The sequence below is a fragment of the Ceratotherium simum genome, chromosome 1, assembly GCF_057802395.1.
Source record: "Ceratotherium simum simum isolate JZ-2026a chromosome 1, ASM5780239v1, whole genome shotgun sequence".
Taxonomy (NCBI): Eukaryota; Metazoa; Chordata; class Mammalia; order Perissodactyla; family Rhinocerotidae; genus Ceratotherium; species Ceratotherium simum.
This window is the reverse complement of record NC_141900.1, coordinates 102,575,431-102,597,528: the sequence shown is the minus strand read 5'-3', so window position 1 is coordinate 102,597,528 and position 22,098 is coordinate 102,575,431. Positions and strand designations below refer to the sequence as shown.

General features: G+C 36.8%; 1 protein-coding gene across 16 annotated transcripts in view; it reads left to right on the top strand.

The window, feature by feature from the left end:
* EZH2 (enhancer of zeste 2 polycomb repressive complex 2 subunit) overlaps positions 1-22,098 on the top strand; it is a 74,971-nt gene that overhangs the window by 25,865 nt on the left and 27,008 nt on the right. For 5 of the 16 annotated variants that reach the window (XM_087432197.1, XM_087432202.1, XM_087432244.1 and 2 more), the window contains exons 2-5: positions 2,593-2,716; positions 3,308-3,409; positions 11,430-11,477; positions 14,823-14,939. In XM_087432197.1, coding sequence (XP_087288323.1) covers positions 2,593-2,716; positions 3,308-3,409; positions 11,430-11,477; positions 14,823-14,939 — 391 coding nt within the window. Of the gene's footprint in view, positions 1-2,592; positions 2,717-3,307; positions 3,437-11,298; positions 11,478-14,822; positions 14,940-22,098 lie in introns of those variants that run through there. The other 11 variants (XM_087432217.1, XM_087432222.1, XM_087432266.1 and 8 more) reach the window with 5 other exon arrangements.

Here is a 22,098-nt window from a genome sequence, read left to right as displayed (position 1 = left end):
CATAATACCCACATTGCACATCAGTGAGAACTAAATGCCAGGTTCCTACTGTCAGTTTATCAGGACAGTGTGCTGCCTCCAAGGACCAAGAATGTGTCAAGGCAGCAGATGGGACTAGTTGGGATTAGTTTAGAAGCTAAGAAGCAATGGATAGGGTGGGCCCCCTGGCTTAGTGGTTAAGTGCGCACGCTCTGCTACTGGCGGCCCGGGTTCGGATCCTGGGCGCGCACCGACGCACCGCTTCTCCGGCCATGCTGAGGTTGCGTCCCACATACAGCAACTGGAAAGATGTGCAACTATGACATACAACTATCTACTGGGGCTTTGGGGAAAAAAAGGAGGAGGATTGGCAATAGATGTTAGCTCAGAGCCAGTCTTCCTCAGCAAAAAGAGGAGGATTAGCATGGATGTTAGCTCAGGGCTGATCTTCCTCACAAAAAAAAAAAAAAAGCAACGGATAATCCCTTTTTGTCTGATTCCTTTTCTTTCTAGTTCTAGGCCTTTGAAATGCTAAATGTCTGAAAATAATTTGCATAGAATTACTTGAGCTCATCTGTTAACTGGTAGATATGAAAGCAAACAGTTGCCACAAAGTTATTTTTTAAATAAAGTTCCAATTTCTTCCTAACTTGGATGTCTTTTTGCCCTACCTCACCTTCTTCCTAACTTCTTTCTTCTTCCTCACTTTCTGCTTTACCTCAGGGGTGGGATGATCTTTTTGAGTTTAATCTTCTCGGTTCTAAAGACTGTTGTATTTGCTCCTCTTCAACCCGCAGGCAGGTCCCACTTTTACGCTTTCCACGAGGAGAAGTAGTCCTATCTCTGTGATCTCATTCAGCTGTCTTTATCACAAGTTCTGAAATCTCCTCATTTTCCTCATTCCCTCAGTCCTTGTAATTTGGGGTCTTCACCTGATTTGGTCCTCACCTTTGTTAGCAGGGTCTACTGGCCAGACTTCTGCCTTTACAGCCCATATCCAGCTGTCTCTTGCTTATACCTTAGAGTCCCTTCCATTCTTTTTTGGCCTTTGGAAATCCAACTCAACTTTTAAGGTTGAGTTGTCACCTTTCCTGCCATCCTTCTGCAGTTCCTTACGTCCCCCCTCCCCAGTACTTTTGCACATACATCTCATATTGTAATGTATTTTCTTCTTTTTGGCCTTCTTAGGTAAGACATAAGTTCCATAAGGGCAGGTTCTGTGTTTCGTTCATCTTTGTGTATTCATTACCTAGTTCATAATAGTCATTTATTTTATGCTTTCTTTGCCTCTCTTTCAGCTCTGAATAATCCACCCTCTGCTTTCTTTATCGTTGTTGAGTGGTTGAATATTCTTACAGAAAGTTACCCACTAACCTCTGGGCTCTTTTTCTTCCTCTAAATCTTGCCTCCTTAGGCAATTTTCTCAATGCTTGAGGGTTTTATGTAAACAGGTAAATGAAGCCCTGCTCAGTTGTTCAAGCCAGAAAGTCATTTTCCCCCATGTTTAAATCATCACCAAGTTTTTTCCTGAGTAGCTCTTGAATTCATTTACTTTTCTCTCTCATCACCAGTGTGGTCGTAGAAGCCCCCTTATCTCTTGCCTAGAGTCTGTACTGCAGTCCGGTCTCGCCTGTCCTCACCTGTGCACCTTCACCCCCCCCCCCCCCCCCACCGCTGCAGTCAGCTGGTCTTTCCAAAACGTGTCTCCCCCCTCCCCTTCTATTGAAAACACTCAGTACTGCATTGCTCTTAGATAAATCAAAGCAAAAATCCTTAACGTGGCACCCTTGCACCATCTGACAGAGAAATGTCCTAATCTTTTGAAGATACAGTGTGATTTTAATACTTTAAGAAGAAAATCCCTCTGTAGTATGAATTAGACTTCTGCTGAACTCTAGGCTGTCCCCACGTTTAAGCATAATTGGTTCCTAGAGCCTTCAGCCAAAGATAAGGCCCAGGGGTTTTCTTTGCATGTGCTGTGTTCCTTTTTCCTCTGCTACCAGAGAAACCCTCATGTGAATCAAGTGGCACAAGAGGCAAAAATACAGACTTTATCACAGTGTTTAAAGTGAGAAGTACGGTTAAAAGTGTGTGTAGGGGGAATACTTTAATTTGTACATTTATTATATATTGTACTATATATTTTCTACTCTTAGTGCTGTATGTAAATTTTACTTCTTTGGATTTATCTTTTTCAATTATATTATTCATTTATGCCTGTAACAGCTAATTTAATGATAAAAAACTTGAGTATGTTTCTATGTGTTTTTCACTTCACAAGTATGGATCTCATAGACCAAAAACTAACTTGTTATATATACTTAATTCCTGAAGTGGGATCACATTTCTGTAAGACAGCTGCTATTTAGGAGTGGAGAATCTTTGTAAATAAAAATATCTTTTAAAAGTTGTATTAAATAAAAATGTATGCTTTGAATGAAATGTTTTAAGGATTTAACCATACAGAACAAAGAGCACCCTTCTGCAAATGTCAACAGTGTAATGATGTATTATTTTCTTTTGTTGATTGTTGGTTTCCTGGGGATTAAAACACAAGTGATCATATTCAGGCTGGTTAGATTAGTGATTTTAATACGAAACCATTGCTTTTAGAATAATCATGGGCCAGACTGGGAAGAAATCTGAGAAGGGACCAGTTTGTTGGCGGAAGCGTGTAAAATCAGAGTACATGCGACTGCGGCAGCTCAAGAGGTTCAGGCGAGCTGATGAAGTAAAGGTATAACTTTGTTTTTTGTGAAAATTCATATACAATTAAGGATAGTTTTGTTTCCCCCCCTGAAGATAAGTTTTAATTCGAAAGGGTATATTTTCAGCCGAGGTCATATTTACGGTAAGATAAATGAAGACTTGGAAGCCAAGGTCCTTGATCTGTCTTAATTAACATAAAAATTTTACCAAATGATAATGGAAAGATTTTAATGTAATGAATTTCTAGATTTCTACTTGGAAATCACTATCTTTTTAGTATGTCTTTGTGTTGCATGTGTAGACTCAGGACCCAAATATAAAGAAATGTGTTTCATGGTTTTATGTTTCGAAAGTCATTGTAATTTTTTTTTATACAAAGTTAACAAAGAAAGGATGGAAATAATTTCCTGTTCCCCTCCCACTCTCAGTAAAATAATAGGTGTGGTGTTTTTGTATTATTTGAATGTGGAAAACTACAGCTTAGTGTAAAATCTATATGTATTTGAGGGAATGTTCCTAATACTTTTGAGAAGTCAGTAGATTTTAATCTGTATTAGAGATATTACAAATTTTCTAACAATGAACAATTTCTTTTCTCCTCTCCTTCATTTTTTTAAAGAGTATGTTTAGTTCCAATCGTCAGAAGATTTTGGAAAGAACGGAAATCTTAAACCAAGAATGGAAACAGCGAAGGATACAGCCTGTGCACATCCTGACTTCTGTGAGCTCATTGCGCGGGACCAGGGAGGTTGGTTAACTCACGCGCTGTAGTAATTATCCGTGCATTCTGGTTTTTGCTGTTTGGAACGTTGATTGGCTATTGAGAGGACGTCACTGACCTCAGGATGTCCATCTTGATTGTTCTTCCCTGTGTGACTGCTCGCGGCTGCCGTAGGTAACACTGCCTGCTGTCCCTGTGACAGAGCTCTAGTGTTCAGAATACGCTTTCACTACTGCCAGGTAGATTCCTAGACTGTGTAAGACTACTGATTGAAAAAAGCTTTTAAATTAAATACTCTTTAGTGTCCTCATCAGATCACTATTTAGAGCAAGGCTTCTGACTCACAGTTATCTTTTTTCTCCCCCTTAATATGTATCAGCCATGCTGTAAGAAATGTTTCCTTTTCATTCCTATTCATGGACTAAGAAGGTGTTTTATTATACATTTTGTTCAAATTCTGAGGCTTTCTCTATAAGAATTTTTAAATTTGGTGTTGAGAGATTGCAATTTCCTTTTCTATAGCATTTTCTGAATAAATGAAGTACATCTTAATCGCTCGAAGAAATCCTACTTTCAAAAGAAGGCTGTAAATCTATGGTAGATTTTATAATTAAATAACACAGTGGCAGCAAGATGAAAATGGCAGAAGCTTAAATAGTATAGAACCAATCAGTAGAGTTTTGGTTAAAGCATTTCTTGTCTACCTGTTTTAATATAGGAAGACGTGGCATAGGATATGGAATGCTATTTGAATGGATCTTGAAGCAAAAAGAGGCAAGAAAGTGTTTTGGGGTTTAGATTACACCATGTAGTAGATGATTGTTATCTGAGTGTCTAAACATGGGAAGCATCTAAACAATGGAATTTGTTCTGAAATAATGTTTTCAGTGAGTAGCCATTTTTTATATAATGTAATAATCAAGCAATAATTTGCTATTGTATGAGACCTTGCTGTTGTTGAGATTGTGTGACACACTAGCTTCAAAGACTTGTCAGAACAATCACAGGAGCCCAGTCTGCTACAGACACGATCCTAGTGGTGATTTCAGTGATGGTACCAGTGGTCTTGATGGTGACACATGACTTGATGGTGACACATGACTTGATGGTGACAAATGACTTAGTCATTTATGCATTTTGTCAGGTGACAACTCTTTCTTGCTTTCAATTGTATAAATATATATTATATGCTACGAAGACCTTCTGCATCATCTGGGAGAGGTCAGGGCCTCCATATTAGAGGTAAATGAGTTTTTATTAATATACTAAGGGTGAAAGGGATTATTTTCTATGCCAGTCAGAATGTTCTCAAAAGTGATAAGGATGGGGTTTCTAAGTAATTCTTTTGAAAGTTTTGTCTGGTGACCTTTTGGAAATTTTGAGGTGAAGACAAACCTTGTTTTTTCTTCCTGGAGGAATAAATTTTAGAAATTTGGAAAGAGAAGGTAGAAACACGTGGTATACTTATTTTTGCTACCCATTACAAATTTCAAAATGCTACCAAAATCCAAACTTAAATTTACAGTAAAAGTTAACAGCGATAATGATTCTGGCACTGTGCTAGATACTCTGCACACATTACTTTATTTAATCTTCGTGATGGTTGTATTTCACCATTTCTTCCGCCAGACAAGGAAACTGAGCCTTAGAAGAGTTAAGTCAGTTTGCTTGCTCTAATGATCTGATGTGGACCCAGAAGAGTACACTTTGCTCGGACACTTAAGAAATTAGTAAAGTTCATTATTTATGTACAGCTTGAATTGCTCATAATATAATTTTTGGCGTTAAACTAAAGAGTACAGTTTATTCAAATGAATATTTACTAATTGAATTTTGCTTTTAATTTTGTCAAATGGAGATAAAAGTCATTGAATGTAAAGATATCTAACTTTCTATTGTGAGTTTATGTGAGAAATCGTTAGAACAAATTAGCATTGTAATCAAACAAAATTGTTTTCTAAACTTAGTGTCGTGTCCCCCCCCCCCCCCCCCGCCCCAGTTGAGAAAAAATCTTTTTCACAAAGTAGAAGAGCAAAGGAGGAAAGTAATCCCAGCCTCAGGAATTCAGTTTTGTTGTGTGGAACTCTGACCCTGTCAAGCACCTTCCTTTCTGAGCTACTCTTGATAGCAGATTCTGCTTCAAGTGATTCATCTTTACTCCCCACCCCCTTTAAAACCATCATCTCTGACTTTTGGAAGCTGAAGGTTTATACAGTTTGTGATAAGCTTTTTGGTGTTATCACAATAAATAATAAAATTTTAGGGCTAGAAAGGACTTCAGTGATCTCCGTCTAATCTCCTTACTTTTCAGATGAGACTATGTCCCCATTTATTTTTTCTTCAGTTTGAGCATTTCCAACTCTATATCAATTTCTTTTATATGCTTTAAAAGTTGGAGTCGGAAGTAGGTCAGAAGCAGGAGGATAAATAAAAGTTAGCCTGTTTTACCAAGACTTTCCTAGTAGTAGGCTTGGCAGAATTTTGGACTGCAGTGTTGATCCAAACACCTAAAGTCTATGGCTTTCAACATTTGGAAGTGCTGTTATAATATTGGTTTAATTAACTGCTTAGTTTTGTAAGCCTATCCTTTTATAAGTGCTGTCTTCAGTTTAAATCCTTTGCTGCATAATGATTCAATGATAGTTTTCAGTTTTCACTCAAGTTTTAATAATTCATTCCCTTCTGTACTTATAGAAGTAGATATACTCAGTTTTAAAATGACTGATTTTTATATGTTATTTTAGATATTTATTATAAAGAATGTCTGACAAGTTTACTTTCTGATCTAATGAAGCGACGGCTATACTGACTTCAGATTAGGGAGCCCTGCAGTGGAACCTGGAGACACATCTTTAATGTATTGTTTTCGTAGTGTGTGTTTTTAAGATACTTTTGGGTACCTGTTTTTTGGTGTTGAGGTTACAGAACCTAAGCAGTGTTGCCCATAGAATTTTAATACAGAATATATGTCTATTTTTTCTTAAAAATACTTACGACTTTATTTCCTTTATTCTTCTGTTAACCTTTTTAAAGAGCATTCCGCTTAAAAATGTCATTAAATGATACATACAGGCTAAGGCATGTACACCTTATTGTCATAGTATGTGGCTGTTTGTCAAAAAATTGTTTCTAGGTGACTTTCATTACTTTGTCTTATCAATCAGTAAAAAACTTATCTTCTGTAAGTGTGCACATTGGTAGTCATATTCTTCAATGTGTCTGTTTTTCCAGTTTTAATAAAGAAATTGGTTTAGGAGTTACTCTTGTAGTTCTTAGTACTGCATTTCTTTTTGTACATTTGTCCATTTCTTGCTAAAAAACACAAGGTACTTTCTCCTTCATTGATTCTTCATATCAAGATTTTTATAACCTTGGTGTATTATGACTGAAAGAGAAGCTTCTCAAATGATGTCTGTCTTCTGGGCATGATTGGTTTAGTAATTTAAAAATATCCTGCCAATATGCATTTTTAGATTCCCAGGAGAATATAATGTTCTTGTAAGAATTCTGTGTCTTGTTTATTAATGAAAAGAGTGAGAATTTTTTATGTATATTTAAATGTGGGGCTTCTTCAGAATGTTTTAACGTACAAGCAGCATCAGAAAGACCTCCTAGTGCTCATGTTCATGAAGAATTAAAAATCTTTTGGACTTTTCAATACATATGGGTTTGCTCTTCCTAGTGATTATCTGAAATGATTTTAAGTTCATTATCACCTATCATTTGATATTTGCAAATGAATTTTTTTTGGAGAGGCTTCTATCAAAATAACATAGAATGTCTAAGTTCTTTCATGTTCAAAATTTGGATTTGGTATTTTTGTTGGAGAGGAAAAACATTGTCTTGTTTACATGTAAACACTTGATTGCATTATTTATTGACTTGGTAATGCGCTGTCCTCAGTTAATTGTAAATAGAAATTTAGTTACTATTTACAAAGAAAAAATAATATGCCAGTGTACCTAATATGTAGTTTAGTGCCCTTTACTTAAATACATCTTAACTTTCAACACAGTAACTGCTTTCTTTCTTTTGTAAATTTCAGGATTATAGGATCAATAGGTCTGGAGTTTCATGAGCTATTTGAGCAGACACGGCAGGGAGCTAGGTCATTTTTCTCAGGTCTGAGAAATAAATGGATGGCTCTCCCAGGTGTCTGTTTTGTCTCTCGGTCTGAACATTTCCATCCTTTCTTGGTTCCTCAAGGGACTGGTTTCTAAGTTGTTTTCTGCTCTTTCCATCTCTTAACCATTTGTTGGTATTTACTTGGAGAGTTGAGTCTCATGTTAACTTTGCCAGTCCTTCCATTCATATAACTTTTGAAATCACTGCAGCTTCGTTTCCTTTCTGGCTTTGTTTTGACTGAAATAGATGGAACATTTCTTAAATGAGCATAAAGGAGGTGTTCCTTTTCTTTTGAAAGGAAACTAATAGAAGCATGTTATGCTTTTCCAGAAGGTCATTTAAGAAAAAGAAAAGTTACTTATGATGTTTGAGTTATTTTAAATTTAAGATTATTTATCTTGAGTTTATATTTTAAATTTAAGATTATGTATCTTAAGTTTAAGAAGTGAACTTTTCAAAAATGTCAAATGTTTATTTTGTGCAACTAATAAACCAGCAGAAGTCGTGTTTAGTTTGTTGTTTTTCTCCTAGAACGCTGTCTATAGTTTGTGTTTTAAAAATTGCTGTTCAACTGACTATTACAAATATCAAGTGTCTTCCCAAAATGCAAACCAAAATTTGACAGCTGTTTTAAAAACAAAGCGAATGAACCAAAACCAGGAGAAATGCTTGGTCTGCAGTGTTAAAAATTGTTTATTACTCTGAAGAAATAAGAAAATTTTATTAGAAATTATGTCACAATTTAGCTTGATTATGTGGATTGACTTAAATTCACTGCTTAGGATTCTGTCTCATCTTTCCCCCAGATTTTATAGAAGAACATTACTTGAGTACCATTTTGGGAGGGTTGGACTGATTTCATCAGCTACCTTGGCAACTGATGAGGCAGTTTTATACCAGCTAATGTGAATATCTGTTGAGTTAATGAAACTCTTTTATTTTTTATTGTTCTCTCCAATTAAAAGGTCCATTGTAAAATGATAATTGTGAAAATTCAAATAACACAGAAATATATAAAACAGAAGGCAAAAGTTCCTGTAGTCCAACCCCTGTGACTTTTATTCTTTCAGATTTTTTTTCTATATATGATAGCATGTTAATAATAATGATAATATATATTTTATTTTAAAAAGTTACTCCCAGATAAAATATGCCTGCCATTTTGAGCCATCACTTTACAGCCTCTCTCTAGGTCTTCAGTCTCCTTAATAATGCATAGTGTTTGATACTTTGGATATACCATAATTAATGGCCCTATTCTTAATTGATGAACATTTAGGCTTTTATTTTCATTTTTTACTTTTGCAATCAGTGTTTCAGTGAATAGCCTTCATACACATCTTTTCATTTTTTGAGTAATTTTGTAGGGAAAGTTCCTAGAAATAGAATTACTAGTTCAAGAGGATATGCATATTTAAAATTTTAGTAGATGTTACCAAATTGCCCCCCAAAGGTTTTACATTTATACTGTCACCAGCTGTTTATGGAAGTGTCTGTCTATTTATATTCCCAATGTAAAGTATTATCAATCTTTTTAATCTTGGTCAGTGTGAGAGGTAAAAAATTATTACAATTTGTTTGCCTTTCTTGACTTATTCAGGGAGGTTAAGTATCTATTGTTTATATTTTTTTATGAATTGGCTATTATAGTCTTGGATCTTTTAAAATTAGGTTGGTCTTTTTCTTGTGATTTTTAAGGACTTTTTGTACATTATAAATATTTTTTTATCATCTGTTTTGCAGATTTTTTTCCCCAGTTTGATGTTAGTTCTGGTATATTTTGGTTATACAAAAGTTTTAAGTGTTTATGTAGTCAATTTAGAACTTCTTTTGATTTCTGTGTTTCTAAGGGCTTAGAAAAGTCTTTCTCCACTTCAAGATTATAAATGATCCATCTTTCCTTTTCTCTGTTTTCTTTATGTTTTAATATCTTTTAATCCATCAGGAAATTCCTTTAGTATAAAGAGTGAGTGGGAGATTTGGTTTTTAATTTTTTTATATTTAGCTTTCTAGTTGTTTCAACTCTGTTTACTAAATAATCAGTCTGTGAACAATTGAGAGCAGTTACAAATCTGTTTTGCAAAGATCAGTAGAATCGGTCTACCTGATTGGTGGTCCCCTGAAGGGGTTTACCACTTGAGCAAGGACTTGGTGCTTCTCCTCAGAGACTGGGGCCTGGTGAGGTCTTGGCTCTTCACTTTGACTGGTGCCTCTCCTGCTCTATAGCATTCACCCCCACAGCCACTCATGGAAGCAAGGCTTCAAATGATATGGAAACCATGGGCTTATGTAACACTCTTTGTTCTGTTTCTTAGTTTTTGTTTTCTATTGTTTTTTTTCAGTGACAGAGATGGGCTTATTTTCCACTCACAGGACTCTTCTTGAATGAGATACTTGATTTTGCATGCAGTAGATGAACATGGCTCTGGTTACCTGCTTCATGTGCTCTGTTGAGTGTTTTTATAGTTTTGCCAATTTATGTCCTGTGACTATTGTTCTGTTTCTGATCTCCAGTATTTAAGCAAACTGTAGATTATGAGGAGATGATTTACCCTAATAGCTCCCTTCAGACCCAGACTGCATTGGGTTTTCTCTGTGCATTGGGTTTTAATATTTAATATATTAACTAGGTTTATATATTTATGACCTCTTTCATTCAGAATCAGCCTTCTGAAGCTGGGATGCAGCTTTAAGGATCTAAACTTCCTGAAATTATATTCCACATGTTACATGTTCTATGTTAAATGCTATATATGGCTTTTTTTCTTTTTCCTGAGAGAAATGTAAGACCGGATGCCTACAGGATGTCATCTTTCTGTGATGCTTAGGTGAACTCAGAAGCAAGAGCCTTGTGTTGCCAGGTAGAGGTTCTTCCCCCAATTCGGATGGTTCTGCAACATAAATATTTTAACAACAAAAACTGAAATAATTTATAGTCTGGTATGAACCACGCTTTTTCATTCCTTGATTAGCTGCTTTTATTAAAGACGTCTGTGTCAAGATCTGATCAGGATGTTTTCTTCCCATTTTCATTTCTGACCCTCTCCTGCCTAGAGGCCCTTGTCTCCTTCAAGTGCCCTTCTCCTAATCATCCTTCTAAACCTGGTATGAACTCACTCCTACTATTGAGCTTCTCTTAAGTTGACTCAAACTTGATATTTACCTTATTCTAGTTTTTTCTTTACTACTTCCTTCACATAAAAGCAGTCTGAAATTAAGTTATATGCACTATCATTTTCACCAGAAGGGCTAGCTAATTTAAAACTCGGGTGTGTTATCTTTTCTCTACTCAAATCTTGAAGAATATGGGTAGTTTCAGAAATCATCCTCAGCTTTTCTCTGGAGTTGTGGGGCAGCTGATGCTTTCTCCTAACCTTTTCTTGCCTACACCTTAGATGTGAGACGGTTCCTTATTGTTTTTACTTGGAAAAGCTAAAGGGTATTAGACAATATCAGCAGTTCATTGTGTCTCTGGCATGAATTAAATGGACCAACCAGTATCCAAAAATATTTTTAACTTGGCTAACTGACTGTATTTTTTCCCCCTACTATACGGAAGTCGTACTTAACCCTTCTTATGTTAAAGATTGTTCAGAGACCGGATGGCTATGGCTATGGTCCTTTGGGATGTCCCACTGGAAGATGGGGAGTCATACCTGCCTCCTAGGGTAGTGGTGAATTTTAAAGAAGTTAACTTTGGTAAAGTCTCTAGCACAGTGCTTGGCACATAGTAGGGTGTGTTAATTTCTTTCCCTTCCCTGCAGGCCATTCACCTGCTCTTCCCTCTACGATTTTCCATAACACAGTTTTTACTTGGAACCAGCCTTCTGCCAAGAGTCTCAGTTTGGTTGTGTACTCCTACAACTACTATTTTTGGCTTGACTTCCCTCTCCAGCTCCCAGTGGTCCAGCCACACAGTCGCCTATTGTACCAGCTGGTTGATGTAAGTCTATCCATCCTCAGAGGAACCTGGTTACTTACCAGTAAGCTGTGTTTCTCTGAAAATGTAGCATCCTTGATAACTAATGTAGTTCTTTTCTTTCTTTACCATCGATGATGAATCATCTATAATAATTTCCTTGTGTAATCCTCAAGTTGGAACTAGTATTAGAGAATTAAATTTGTTGTTATAGGTCTCCTAGTGAGTTCCTGAGTCCAGGACAAATGACTCTGATCAGGTAAAATGCTGTGGAGACCCAGGAGGTCAAAATCCTTTTCAGTACTCTGAGTGATGTGAGACTTAATTATATAAACTGTCAAGGATGATACATTTTCAAAGAAAAAAAGTTACTGGTAAGTAACTGGGATTTTTGAGTAATTTTCCTGTAAGTCAATAAATAAGAATTCCCAAACTTGTTTTATCAACAAATGCTTTTGCATTTGAATATTATTTCATAAAGGAATATGGTTATTAGTTAAGGTTAATAGGTAAAGAATGGGCTAGGTTTCTAGAGATACTGCATAGATAATGAGGTGGGTGTAGGCCTTCAGTTCTCTAAATAGCTGCTCTCTTAACTTAGCTTTAAAGAGAAATTGAAGTTGGAATCTCCATTAGGGAAAATCAGCAAATGCAGTCTGTTCATTCCAGAAACATTTTTTGAGTGCCTACTCTTTTTTGAGACACTGTGCTGAGTATCGTTGTGAGACAGAGTAAAACCACACTCTGCCTCAGCTGCTTTTGCCCTCAGAGAGCTTATTTCCGTCCCCTTGGTGACTCTTGTATGACTCAGTTGAGATGCTGGGTCAGAGGAATATGCCAGAGGGGTGGGGTTGGAGGTGGGACTTAGTGCCTTTGCCATCTTGTTTTCTGTGCTTCTGTAAGTTCTTTCTGTTCACGGGAAAAATCAGCTGACCTCATTCAGTAGACTCTCCATTTTCTACATCGCTAGAGCAAACAGAGAAAGTAAAGGCAGTGTCCCTCCTGTCTAGTAGTTGAATAGAATATTCAGCTGTCTAGCCTTAAGTCTGCCCTTGATTTAGATGTTAAAGCAGGTGAACAAGTCAGAGTTGGAGAGGCAACCCACCCCTCTCACCCCCCAAGGTTTAAAGGGGGCTAATCTTCAGAATTAAAGTCATAGAACTAATTTACCCCTACCAAGTGTAAAACAAAAATCAGAAACTCTGATTTAATGGTTTTGCAAGAAATGAAAATTATTTTGTACTTAAAATCACTGGACAGTGTATAATACTTTATTCAGTAATTATAACCACTCCTTGCCCCAAAGTTACCCAGTTAAGGAGGAAGAAGGAAAGAAGACTTGGTAGTAATAGGAATATGAAGGGGATGCTGGGGAGGAGATGATCCTATAACATTGTCATATGTCTCTCATATGTAGCACCCATTGCATGGCGATAATTGTTCTTTTGCCCTATGAGCATCACCAGGGCAAGAACTATATACAGCACAGTGATGAAGCCCTTGGGTGTTGGAGTCAGACTATCCTGGCCTGGTAATTTACTACCTTTTTGATAGGCAAGTTATTTAACTTCTCTGAACCTCAGTCTCCTCACTGTGAAGTTGTGATGCTAAAGGCCGAGTTGAGGAGTAGTTAGGATAATGTATCTAAAGCACTTAGCACAGTGCCTGCAACATAGTACGTGCTCAATAAATGTTAACTGCTCTTATTATGGGTTGTTGGACGGATAGATGAGAGAGTGTATCAGAGGCCAGAGAGCGGAACAGGGCGAGTGTGGGCTCTGGGGCACGAGTAAACGTCACACCTTCTTATTTACTTGGGCTATGAGCTTTCTAGTATTATTATCTTTATCTTTGCCCTTTTGGAAAGCAAATTAATAGATTAATCCCTGTCACAGTTCTTCTAACTGCTCTGTCTTTAAACCTCCGCTCCTGCTGAGGAAGGAGCTATTTTTGTGCTGCAGTGACTGTGACTCCTGCAAGGTTACTCCCTGGCCTGATGAAGTGCTGAGGGCCAGATGGCACTCTGATTTCACCACATCTAGTCCTGCTGCTTTTAAGACCTCTTAAATAAAAATTAAACGTTTAATAACGTGTGTCTATATATGATGTTTTTTTTCATTTTACTACTTCAATTCTACTTCTTTTTGCTCGATTTTCATTGATTATATATAAAATATATGTCCAGGGTATTTTTGAGAAGGCTCTGGAGACTTGATAATTGGGTAATGGTGCTCTTTAAGAAAAGCTGGATTCCTAGACAGGATGCAAGTGCTATGGGGTACAGATTTTTACCGTATTTCATAGAATTAAAGATGCAAACTTTTTTTAACATTTTAACATCTGAAACTGGCATGCATCTTAGAATTGCTGTGATAAGAAAGCATTAAGTTATGGCTTAACTGACAACGTTATTTTCTTAGTGATATGGAAGATAATGGTATGCATTGAAATTGATGTCATCATAGATTGGATGAAATACGGTATTTCAAGGGAATATATGCACTTAAACATTGTAGAGATACGGTATGGTGGTAGTACCTGTAGTGGGTAAGAGTAGGGGCTCCAGAGTCAGAGTGTCAGGGTTTTAGATCCAGCCCTGTCTATCGTGTGACTTTGGACCACTGCTAAGCCTTTCTTCACCTTAGTTTTCTCACCTGTAAAATGGGGGCTAAGAATAGTCCCCATCTTATAGTGTTGTAATGAGGACTAAATATAATAAGATATGTAATGTGTTTAAAATAGTGCCTAGCACATAGAAAGTGCTTAATAACATTAGCTATTATTATTAATAACTTAGAGATTACACTTTTGCAGAATTGATTTGAATTCATTTTGTGGTGATTGGAACTCAGATCTGTTACCCTTAATATTTGTGTATCATCTGATAATATCAGCAACTGACACTTGGGTTTTTTAAAAGGGAAGATAAAGATAAGAAAGATTAACCTAACAAGTTGCCATATACTTATTAAGTAAGATTTAAGTGGCTAATTTGGCATATATATATTATTATTCCATGTGGTTGAGATGTAAAAGAAATTAAACATTAAGCTAGGAAATTTATAGTGAAAGCAAAGAGCAGTTAATCTGAGGCTAACATAAATACAATTTTTGATTCTTGTTGATATTGGTAAGTATGGGAAGGGTTGGAGGGTTTTGAAAATTTGCAAAATGTGAAGCATTTTTTTTCACCCAAAGTAAAAGAGAAGGAGAGAATCCTTTTTGGTTTTTGTGAACTTGACTGTCTTAGGTAAAGAAACTTTCTTTTCACAATTATGTAAGTAGGCAGCATGCCTTTATAATATGATGGCTGCCGCTTCAGTGTTGTCCTTTTATTCTTATGAGTCAGTTCTATTTGTTCTGTTCTAGTGTTCGGTGACCAGTGACTTGGATTTTCCAACACAAGTCATCCCATTAAAGACTCTGAATGCGGTTGCATCAGTGCCCATCATGTATTCTTGGTCTCCTCTACAGCAGAATTTTATGGTATGTAAATAATGTATCTTCTGCTTATTTGATAATCACTTTAAATCAAAAAACATAATTTTCTTGTCAAGATAGTATAAGTAAAAAAATTATCAAAGCGATAGTGCTTGGAGTGATTTTTTTTAATCGATTAATATATACATATTTTAAGCCTTTGCAGTGTTGCTTTTTTCCTAGTCCTTTCTAGTTAAAACATTCTCCAAAGGAAAAGTGTTAGGCAAAAAACCATACCTGGGATTAAAAATATATTTAAAAGGTGAGATTTATAGTTCTTATCCTTGAAGAGGTCAGTTAGTGTCCTATCATCTCAGTCTGACTTGGAGGCTTTGTTAATTGAGAACTTATTATTTAAAACAGTGTTAGGCAGCATGTTATTAAATGATAATGTACACTCTGAAATATTCTCAGAGTTTATAAAACACAAGTTTAAGCATATTTCCACAGAACACTGGCCCAATAGCTTCTGGAATGAAATACTAGTATTTAATTCTTCATGGAAGTAAGATGAAGGAGGATGGAACAAAAGAAAAATTTGAGTGTGCATTCTTGACTTGTGTTGTTAAATAAAAAATACATAGTTTTATTACTTACTTGATATATAAAATAGCCTAATAAAATGTTGATGGAAGTCCTTGGTGAACCTAGAGAATTGCTTACTAGATTGTTTTAAGAAATAGCTGTTTCTAGCCAAGAATACTCTACCTGGCAAGGTTATCATTCAGAATGGAAGGAGAGATAAAGAGTTTCCAGGACAAGCAAAAATTAAAGGAGTTTATCACCAAGAAACAAGTCCTACAGGAAATGCCAAGGGGACTTACTTAAGAGGGAAAGAGCAGACCACAAATAGCAAAAATTATCTGTTTCCATGATAAGAGTTGGTAACAGATACAAATGCACAAAAAAGAGGTTAGATACGATATCAAAAACATAAAATGTGGGAAGAGGGGAGTAAAAGAGTAGAGCTTTCAGATAGAGGTCAAACTAAAGAGACCATCAACTTAATATAGATTGCTATATACGTAGGTTATTGTATATGAACCTCATGGTAATCTCAAACCAGAAACCTATAATAAATACACAAAAAACTAAGAGAAAGTGACTCAAACATAATACTAAAGAAAGCCATCAAACCACAAGGGAAGAGGCCGGCCCTGTGGCTTAGTGGTTAAGTGCACGCGCTCTGCTACTGGCGGCCTGGGTTTGGATCCTGGGCGCGCACTGACGCACCACTTCTCCGGCCATGCTGAGGCCACGTCCCACATACAGCAACTAGAAGGATGTGCAACTATGATGTACAACTATCTACCGGGGCTTTGGGGGATAAAAAGAGGAGGATTGGCAATAGATGTTAGCTCAGAGCCGGTCTTCCTCAGCAAAAAGAGGAGGATTAGCATGGACGTTAGCTCAGGGCTGATCTTCCTCACAAAACAACAACAACAACAACAACAACAACCCACAAGGGAAGAGAGCAAGAGAAGAAGAAAGGAACAGAGAAGAACTACTAAAACACCCAGAAAAAAAGTAAAAAAATGGCAGTAAGTACATACTTATCAATAGCTACTTGAAATGTCAATGGACTAAATGCTCCAATTAAAAGGAGCATTTAGTCCATTGACATTTCAAGTAGCTATTGATAAAAAGGCTTAGAGTGGCTGATTGGATAAAAAAAGACCCATATATATGCTGCGTACAAGAGACACGCTTCAGACCTAAAGACACTCACAAACTGAAAGTGAAGGGATGGAAAAAGATACTCCATGCAAATGGCAATGAAAAGAAAGCTGGGATAGCAATACTCATATCAGACAAAATAGACTTTAAAACAAAAACTGTAACAAGAGACAAAGAAGGGCACTGCATAATGATCAAGGAACAATCCAACAAGAGGATATAACACTCGTAAATATCTATGCACCCAACGTAGGAGCACCTAAATGTATAATGCAGTTATTAACAGACATAAAAGGAGAAATAGACAGTAACACAATAATAGTAGGGGACTTTAACACTCCACTTACACCAACGGATAGATCATCCAAACAGAAGATCAATAAGGAAACATTGGCCTTAAATGACACACTAGAACAGATGGACTTAGTAGATATATACCAAACATTCCATCCAAAAACCGAAGAATACACGTTCTTTTCAAATGCACATGGAATGTTCTCCAGGATCGATCACATATTAGGCCACAAAACAAGTCTCCATAAATTTAAGATCGAAATAATGCCAAGCGTCTTTTCTCAGCACAATAGTATGAAACTAGAAATCAACTATAGGAAGAAGATCAGAAAAGCCACAAATATGTGGAGATCAAACAAAATGCTACTGAACAACGATTGGGTCAACGAAGAAGTCAAAGGAGAAATAAAAAAAATACCTGGAGACAGATGAAAATGAAAATATGACATGCCAGAATTTATGGGATACAGCAAAAGCAGTTCTAAGAGGGAAGTTTATAGCAATGCAGGCCTATCTCAGCTAACAAGAAAAGTCTCAAATAATCTAACAGTGCACCTAAAGGAACTGGAAAAAGAGGAACAAACAAAGCCCAAAATCAGTAGAAGGGGGGAAATAATAAAAATCAGAGCAGAAATAAATGAAATAGAGACTAAAAAAACAATAGAAAAAATTAATGAAACCAAGAGCTGGTTCTTTGAAAAGATAAACAAAATTGAAAAACCTTTAGCTAGACTCACCGAGAAAAAAAGAGAGAAGGCTCAAATAAGTAAAATCGGAAATGAAAGAGGAGAAATTACAATGGACACTTCAGAAATGCAAAAGATTATAAGAGAATATTAAAAAAGCCATATGCCAACAAATTGGATAATCTAGAAAAAATGGATAAATTCTTAGAATCATACAACCTTCCAAAACTGAATCAAGAAGAAATAGAGAATTTGAATAAACCAGTCACCAGTAAGGAGATTGAAACGGTAATCAAAAACCTCCCCCAAAACAAAAGTCCAGGACCAGACTGCTTCCCTGGTGAATTCTACCAAACATTCAAAGAAGACTTAATACCTATCCTTCTCAAATTCTTCCAGAAAATTGAAGAGGAGGGGAAGTTTCCTGACTCATTCTGTGAAGCCAACATTACCCTGATACCAAAACCAGACAAGGACAACACACAAAAAAGAAAATTACAGGCCAGTATCACTAATGAACATCAATGCAGAAATCCTCAACAAAATACTAGCAAATTGCATACAACAATACATTAAAAAGATAATACACCATGATCAGGTGGGATTTATTTCAGGGATGCAGGGATGGTTCAACACCCGCAAATCAATCAACATGATACACCATGCTGATGAAATGAAAAATGGGGCTGGCCCCCTGGCGTAGTGGTTAAGTGCTTGCGCTCTGCTGCTGGCGGCCTGGGTTCGGATCCGGGGCGTACACTGACGCACCACTTGTCAGGCCATGCTGTGGCGGCGTCCCATATAAAGTGGAGGAAGATAGGCAGAGATGTTAGCCCAGGGCCAGTCTTCCTCAGCAGAAAGAGGAGGATTGGCATACATGTTAGCTCAAGGCTGATCTTCCTCACAAAAATAAATAAATTAATTAAAAAAAAAGAAAAAAATCACATGATCATCTCAATAGATGCAGAGAAAGCATTTGACAAGATACAGCATCTGTTTATGATAAAAACTCTGAATAAAATGGGTATAGAAGGAAAGGACCTCAACTTAATAAAGGCCATATATGACAGACCCACAGCTAATATCATACTCAATGGTGAAAAACTGAAAGCTATCCCTTTTAAGGACAGGAGCCAGACAAGGATGCCCACTCTCACCATTCCAATTTAACATAGTATTGGAAGTTCTAGCCAGAGCAGTCAGGCAAGAAAAAGAAATAAAAGGGATCCAAATTGGAAAGGAAGAAGTGAAACTGTCACTATTTGCAGATGACATGATTTTATATATAGAAAACCCTAAAGAATCCATCAAAAAATTTTTAGAAATTATAAATGAATATGGTCAAGTTGCAGGATACAAAACATACAAAAATCAGTTGCGTTTCCATATACTAACAATGATGCAGCAGAAAGAGAAATTAAGAATACAGTCCCATTTACAATTGCAACAAAAGGAATAAAATACCTAGGAATAAACTTAACCAAAGAGGTGAAAGACCTGTACACTGAAAACTATAAAACGTTGCTGAAAGAAGTTGAAGAAGACACAAAGATAGGCAAAGATATTCCATGCTCTTGGATTGGAAGAATTAACATAGTTAAGATGTCCATACTTCATAGAGCAGTCTATAGATTCAATGCAATCCATATCAAAGTTCCAACAACATTTTTCACAGAAATAGAACAAAGAATCCTAAAATTTATGTGGAACAACAAAAGACCCCGAATAGCCAAAGGAATCCTGAGAGAAAAGAACAAAGCTGGAGGTATCACACTCCCCGATTTCAAAATATACTGCAAAGCTATAGTAACCAAAACAGCATGGTACTGGCACCAAAACAGACACACAGATCAATGAAATAGAATAAAGACCCCAGAAGTAAACCTGTACATCTATAGCCAGCTAATTTTTGACAAAGGAGCGAAGAACATACAATGGAGAAAGGAAAGTCTCTTCAATAAATGGTGTTGGGAAAACTGGACAGCCACCTGCAAAAAAATGAAAGTAGACTATTATCTTACACCATACACAAAAATTAACTCAAAATGGATTAAAGACTTGAATGTCAGACCTGAAACCATGAAAATTCTAGAAGAAGACATAGGAAGTATGCTCTTTGACATCAGTCTTAGTGACATATTTTTAAGCACCTTGTCTGACAAGGTGCTGACAGGCAAGAGAAACAATAGAAAAAATAAATGGGACTACATCAACTAAAAACCTTCCGAACAGTAAAGGAAACCATCAACAAAACGAAAAGACAACCTAAAAACTGGGAGAAGATATTTGCAAACCACATATCTGATAAGGGGTTTATCTCCAAAATATATGAAGAACTCATACATCTCAACAACAAAAAAACTAACAATTAAAAAATGGGCAAATGACCTGAACAGACATTTCTCCACAGGAGACATACAGATGGCTGACAGGCACATGAAACCATGTTCAACATCATTAACTATCAGGGAAATGCAAATCAAAACTAGAATGAGATATCACCTCACTCCCGTCAGAATGGCTATAATTAACAAGACAGGAAACAACAAGTGTTGGAGAAGATGTGGAGAGAAGGGAACTTTCATACACTGCTGGTGGGAGTGCAAACTGGTGCAGCCACTATGGAAAACAGTATGGAGATTCCTCAAAAAATTAAGAATAGAACTACCATACGATCCAGCTATTCCACTGCTGGGTATTTATCCCAAGAACATTAAAACACCAATGCATCAACATACATGCACCCCTGTGTTCATTGCAGCATTATTCACAATAGCCAAGACTTGGAAGCATCCTAAGTGCCCATCAAGGAACGAATGGGTAAAGAAGATGTGATATATATACACGATGGAATACTACTCAGCCATAAGAAATGATGAAATCCAGCCGTTTGTGGCAACATGGGTGGATGTTGAGGGTATTTTTTTTTTTTTTTGGTGAGGAAGATCTGCCCTGAGCTAACGTCCATGCTAATCCTCCTCTTTTTGCTGAGGAAGACTGGCTCTGAGCTAACATCTATTGCCAATCCTCCTCCTTTTTTCCCCCAAAGCCCCCAGTAGATAGTTGTATGTCGTAGTTGCACATCCTTCTAGTTGCTGTATGTGGGACGTGGCCACAGCATGGCTGGAGAAGCGGTGCGTCGGTGCGCGCCTGGGATCCGAACCCGGGCCGCCAGTATTGGAGCGCGCGCACTTAACTGCTAAGCCACAGGGCCGGCCCTGAGGGTATTATGTTAAGCGAAATAAGTCAGAGGGAGAAGGTCAAATATTGTGTGATCTCACCAATAAGTAGAAGATAAAAACAACAACAAACACACACATAGAGAGGTTGGATTGGTGGTTACCAGAGGGGAAGGTGGGAGGGAGGAGGGCAAAAGGGATGATTAGGTACATGTGTGTGGTGATAGACTGTAATGAGTATTTGGGTGGTGAACAAGATGTAATCTATGCAGAAATAGAAGTATAATGATGTACACTTGAAATTGATACATTATAAACCAATGTGACCACAGTAAAAAAAATTATAAAAAACCCCAGCTGTTTCTAATGTCTTTAATAACTTGTCTCTTAAAGATTTTACAGTGGAGGGGTAAAGGCAAACTGCAGATACTCTTCTGCAGTTGCATAAATGTGTGCGTTTAAGGCTTTATTCAAAAACATTTAGTTTGAGAATCGTATGGCAAGAGCTTAATTAAGGGAGGTTTCATATTTTCACAGACTGAAATTCTGTAAGAATATAGTGTTTCAAGTTGTCAAATATTATTTATGAATCATCCCTGGGTTTTGCTGGTCACTGACCAAAGCAATTTAGGCAGACTATCTTTATTATGGCTAGGATATGTTCTAGGGAGCAAAGGTTATATGGATACAGTTGGGAAGACAAAACAGCCAAATGGCACTTAATTTTGCCTTGCATCCGAACAACTAACTCTTCTAGTTTAAATGGGATTAGTGCAAGTGAGATGCCATGATAACTGGACTCTTTAGTTGTATTAAGCTTGAATCTGAATAAATCAATACATTAAAATCTAAATTTTCATTTTATACCCCATATGCACTTTTTCTTCCAATTTTCCTTTTCCCTGTTTGTCTAAGGTACTATTATCTCTATGAACCCTGAAGTTGTTATCTAGGGATTATTTGAAAATAATCCCTTTTCTTCGTATTTCCTGGGTGTGTCTCGTGGCCTTCCCTGGTGTGATCTTCCCTGTGCATCCTGGTCCCAGCCTAAGGCACCTCACACTTGACCCAGCTGCCCTGTCCTCTGTCAGTCTTAGCCAGTCCATTCTGTTTATCAGAATTATCTTTCTAAAATTCTATTTTTAACCAGTACTCGCTTGAAGGCCTTTTAAGACTTAGATCTGTCCTCACTTTAAATTAGTCTCCTTAAAAGTGGACTTCAGAACCCACCAGTCTTTATCTGTAATTACTGTCTTTTTTATTCTTTATTGAAAATTCTCTTCCTCCCATGAATGTCAGTTACCTGTTCCGTGTATGCTTAAGTACTCC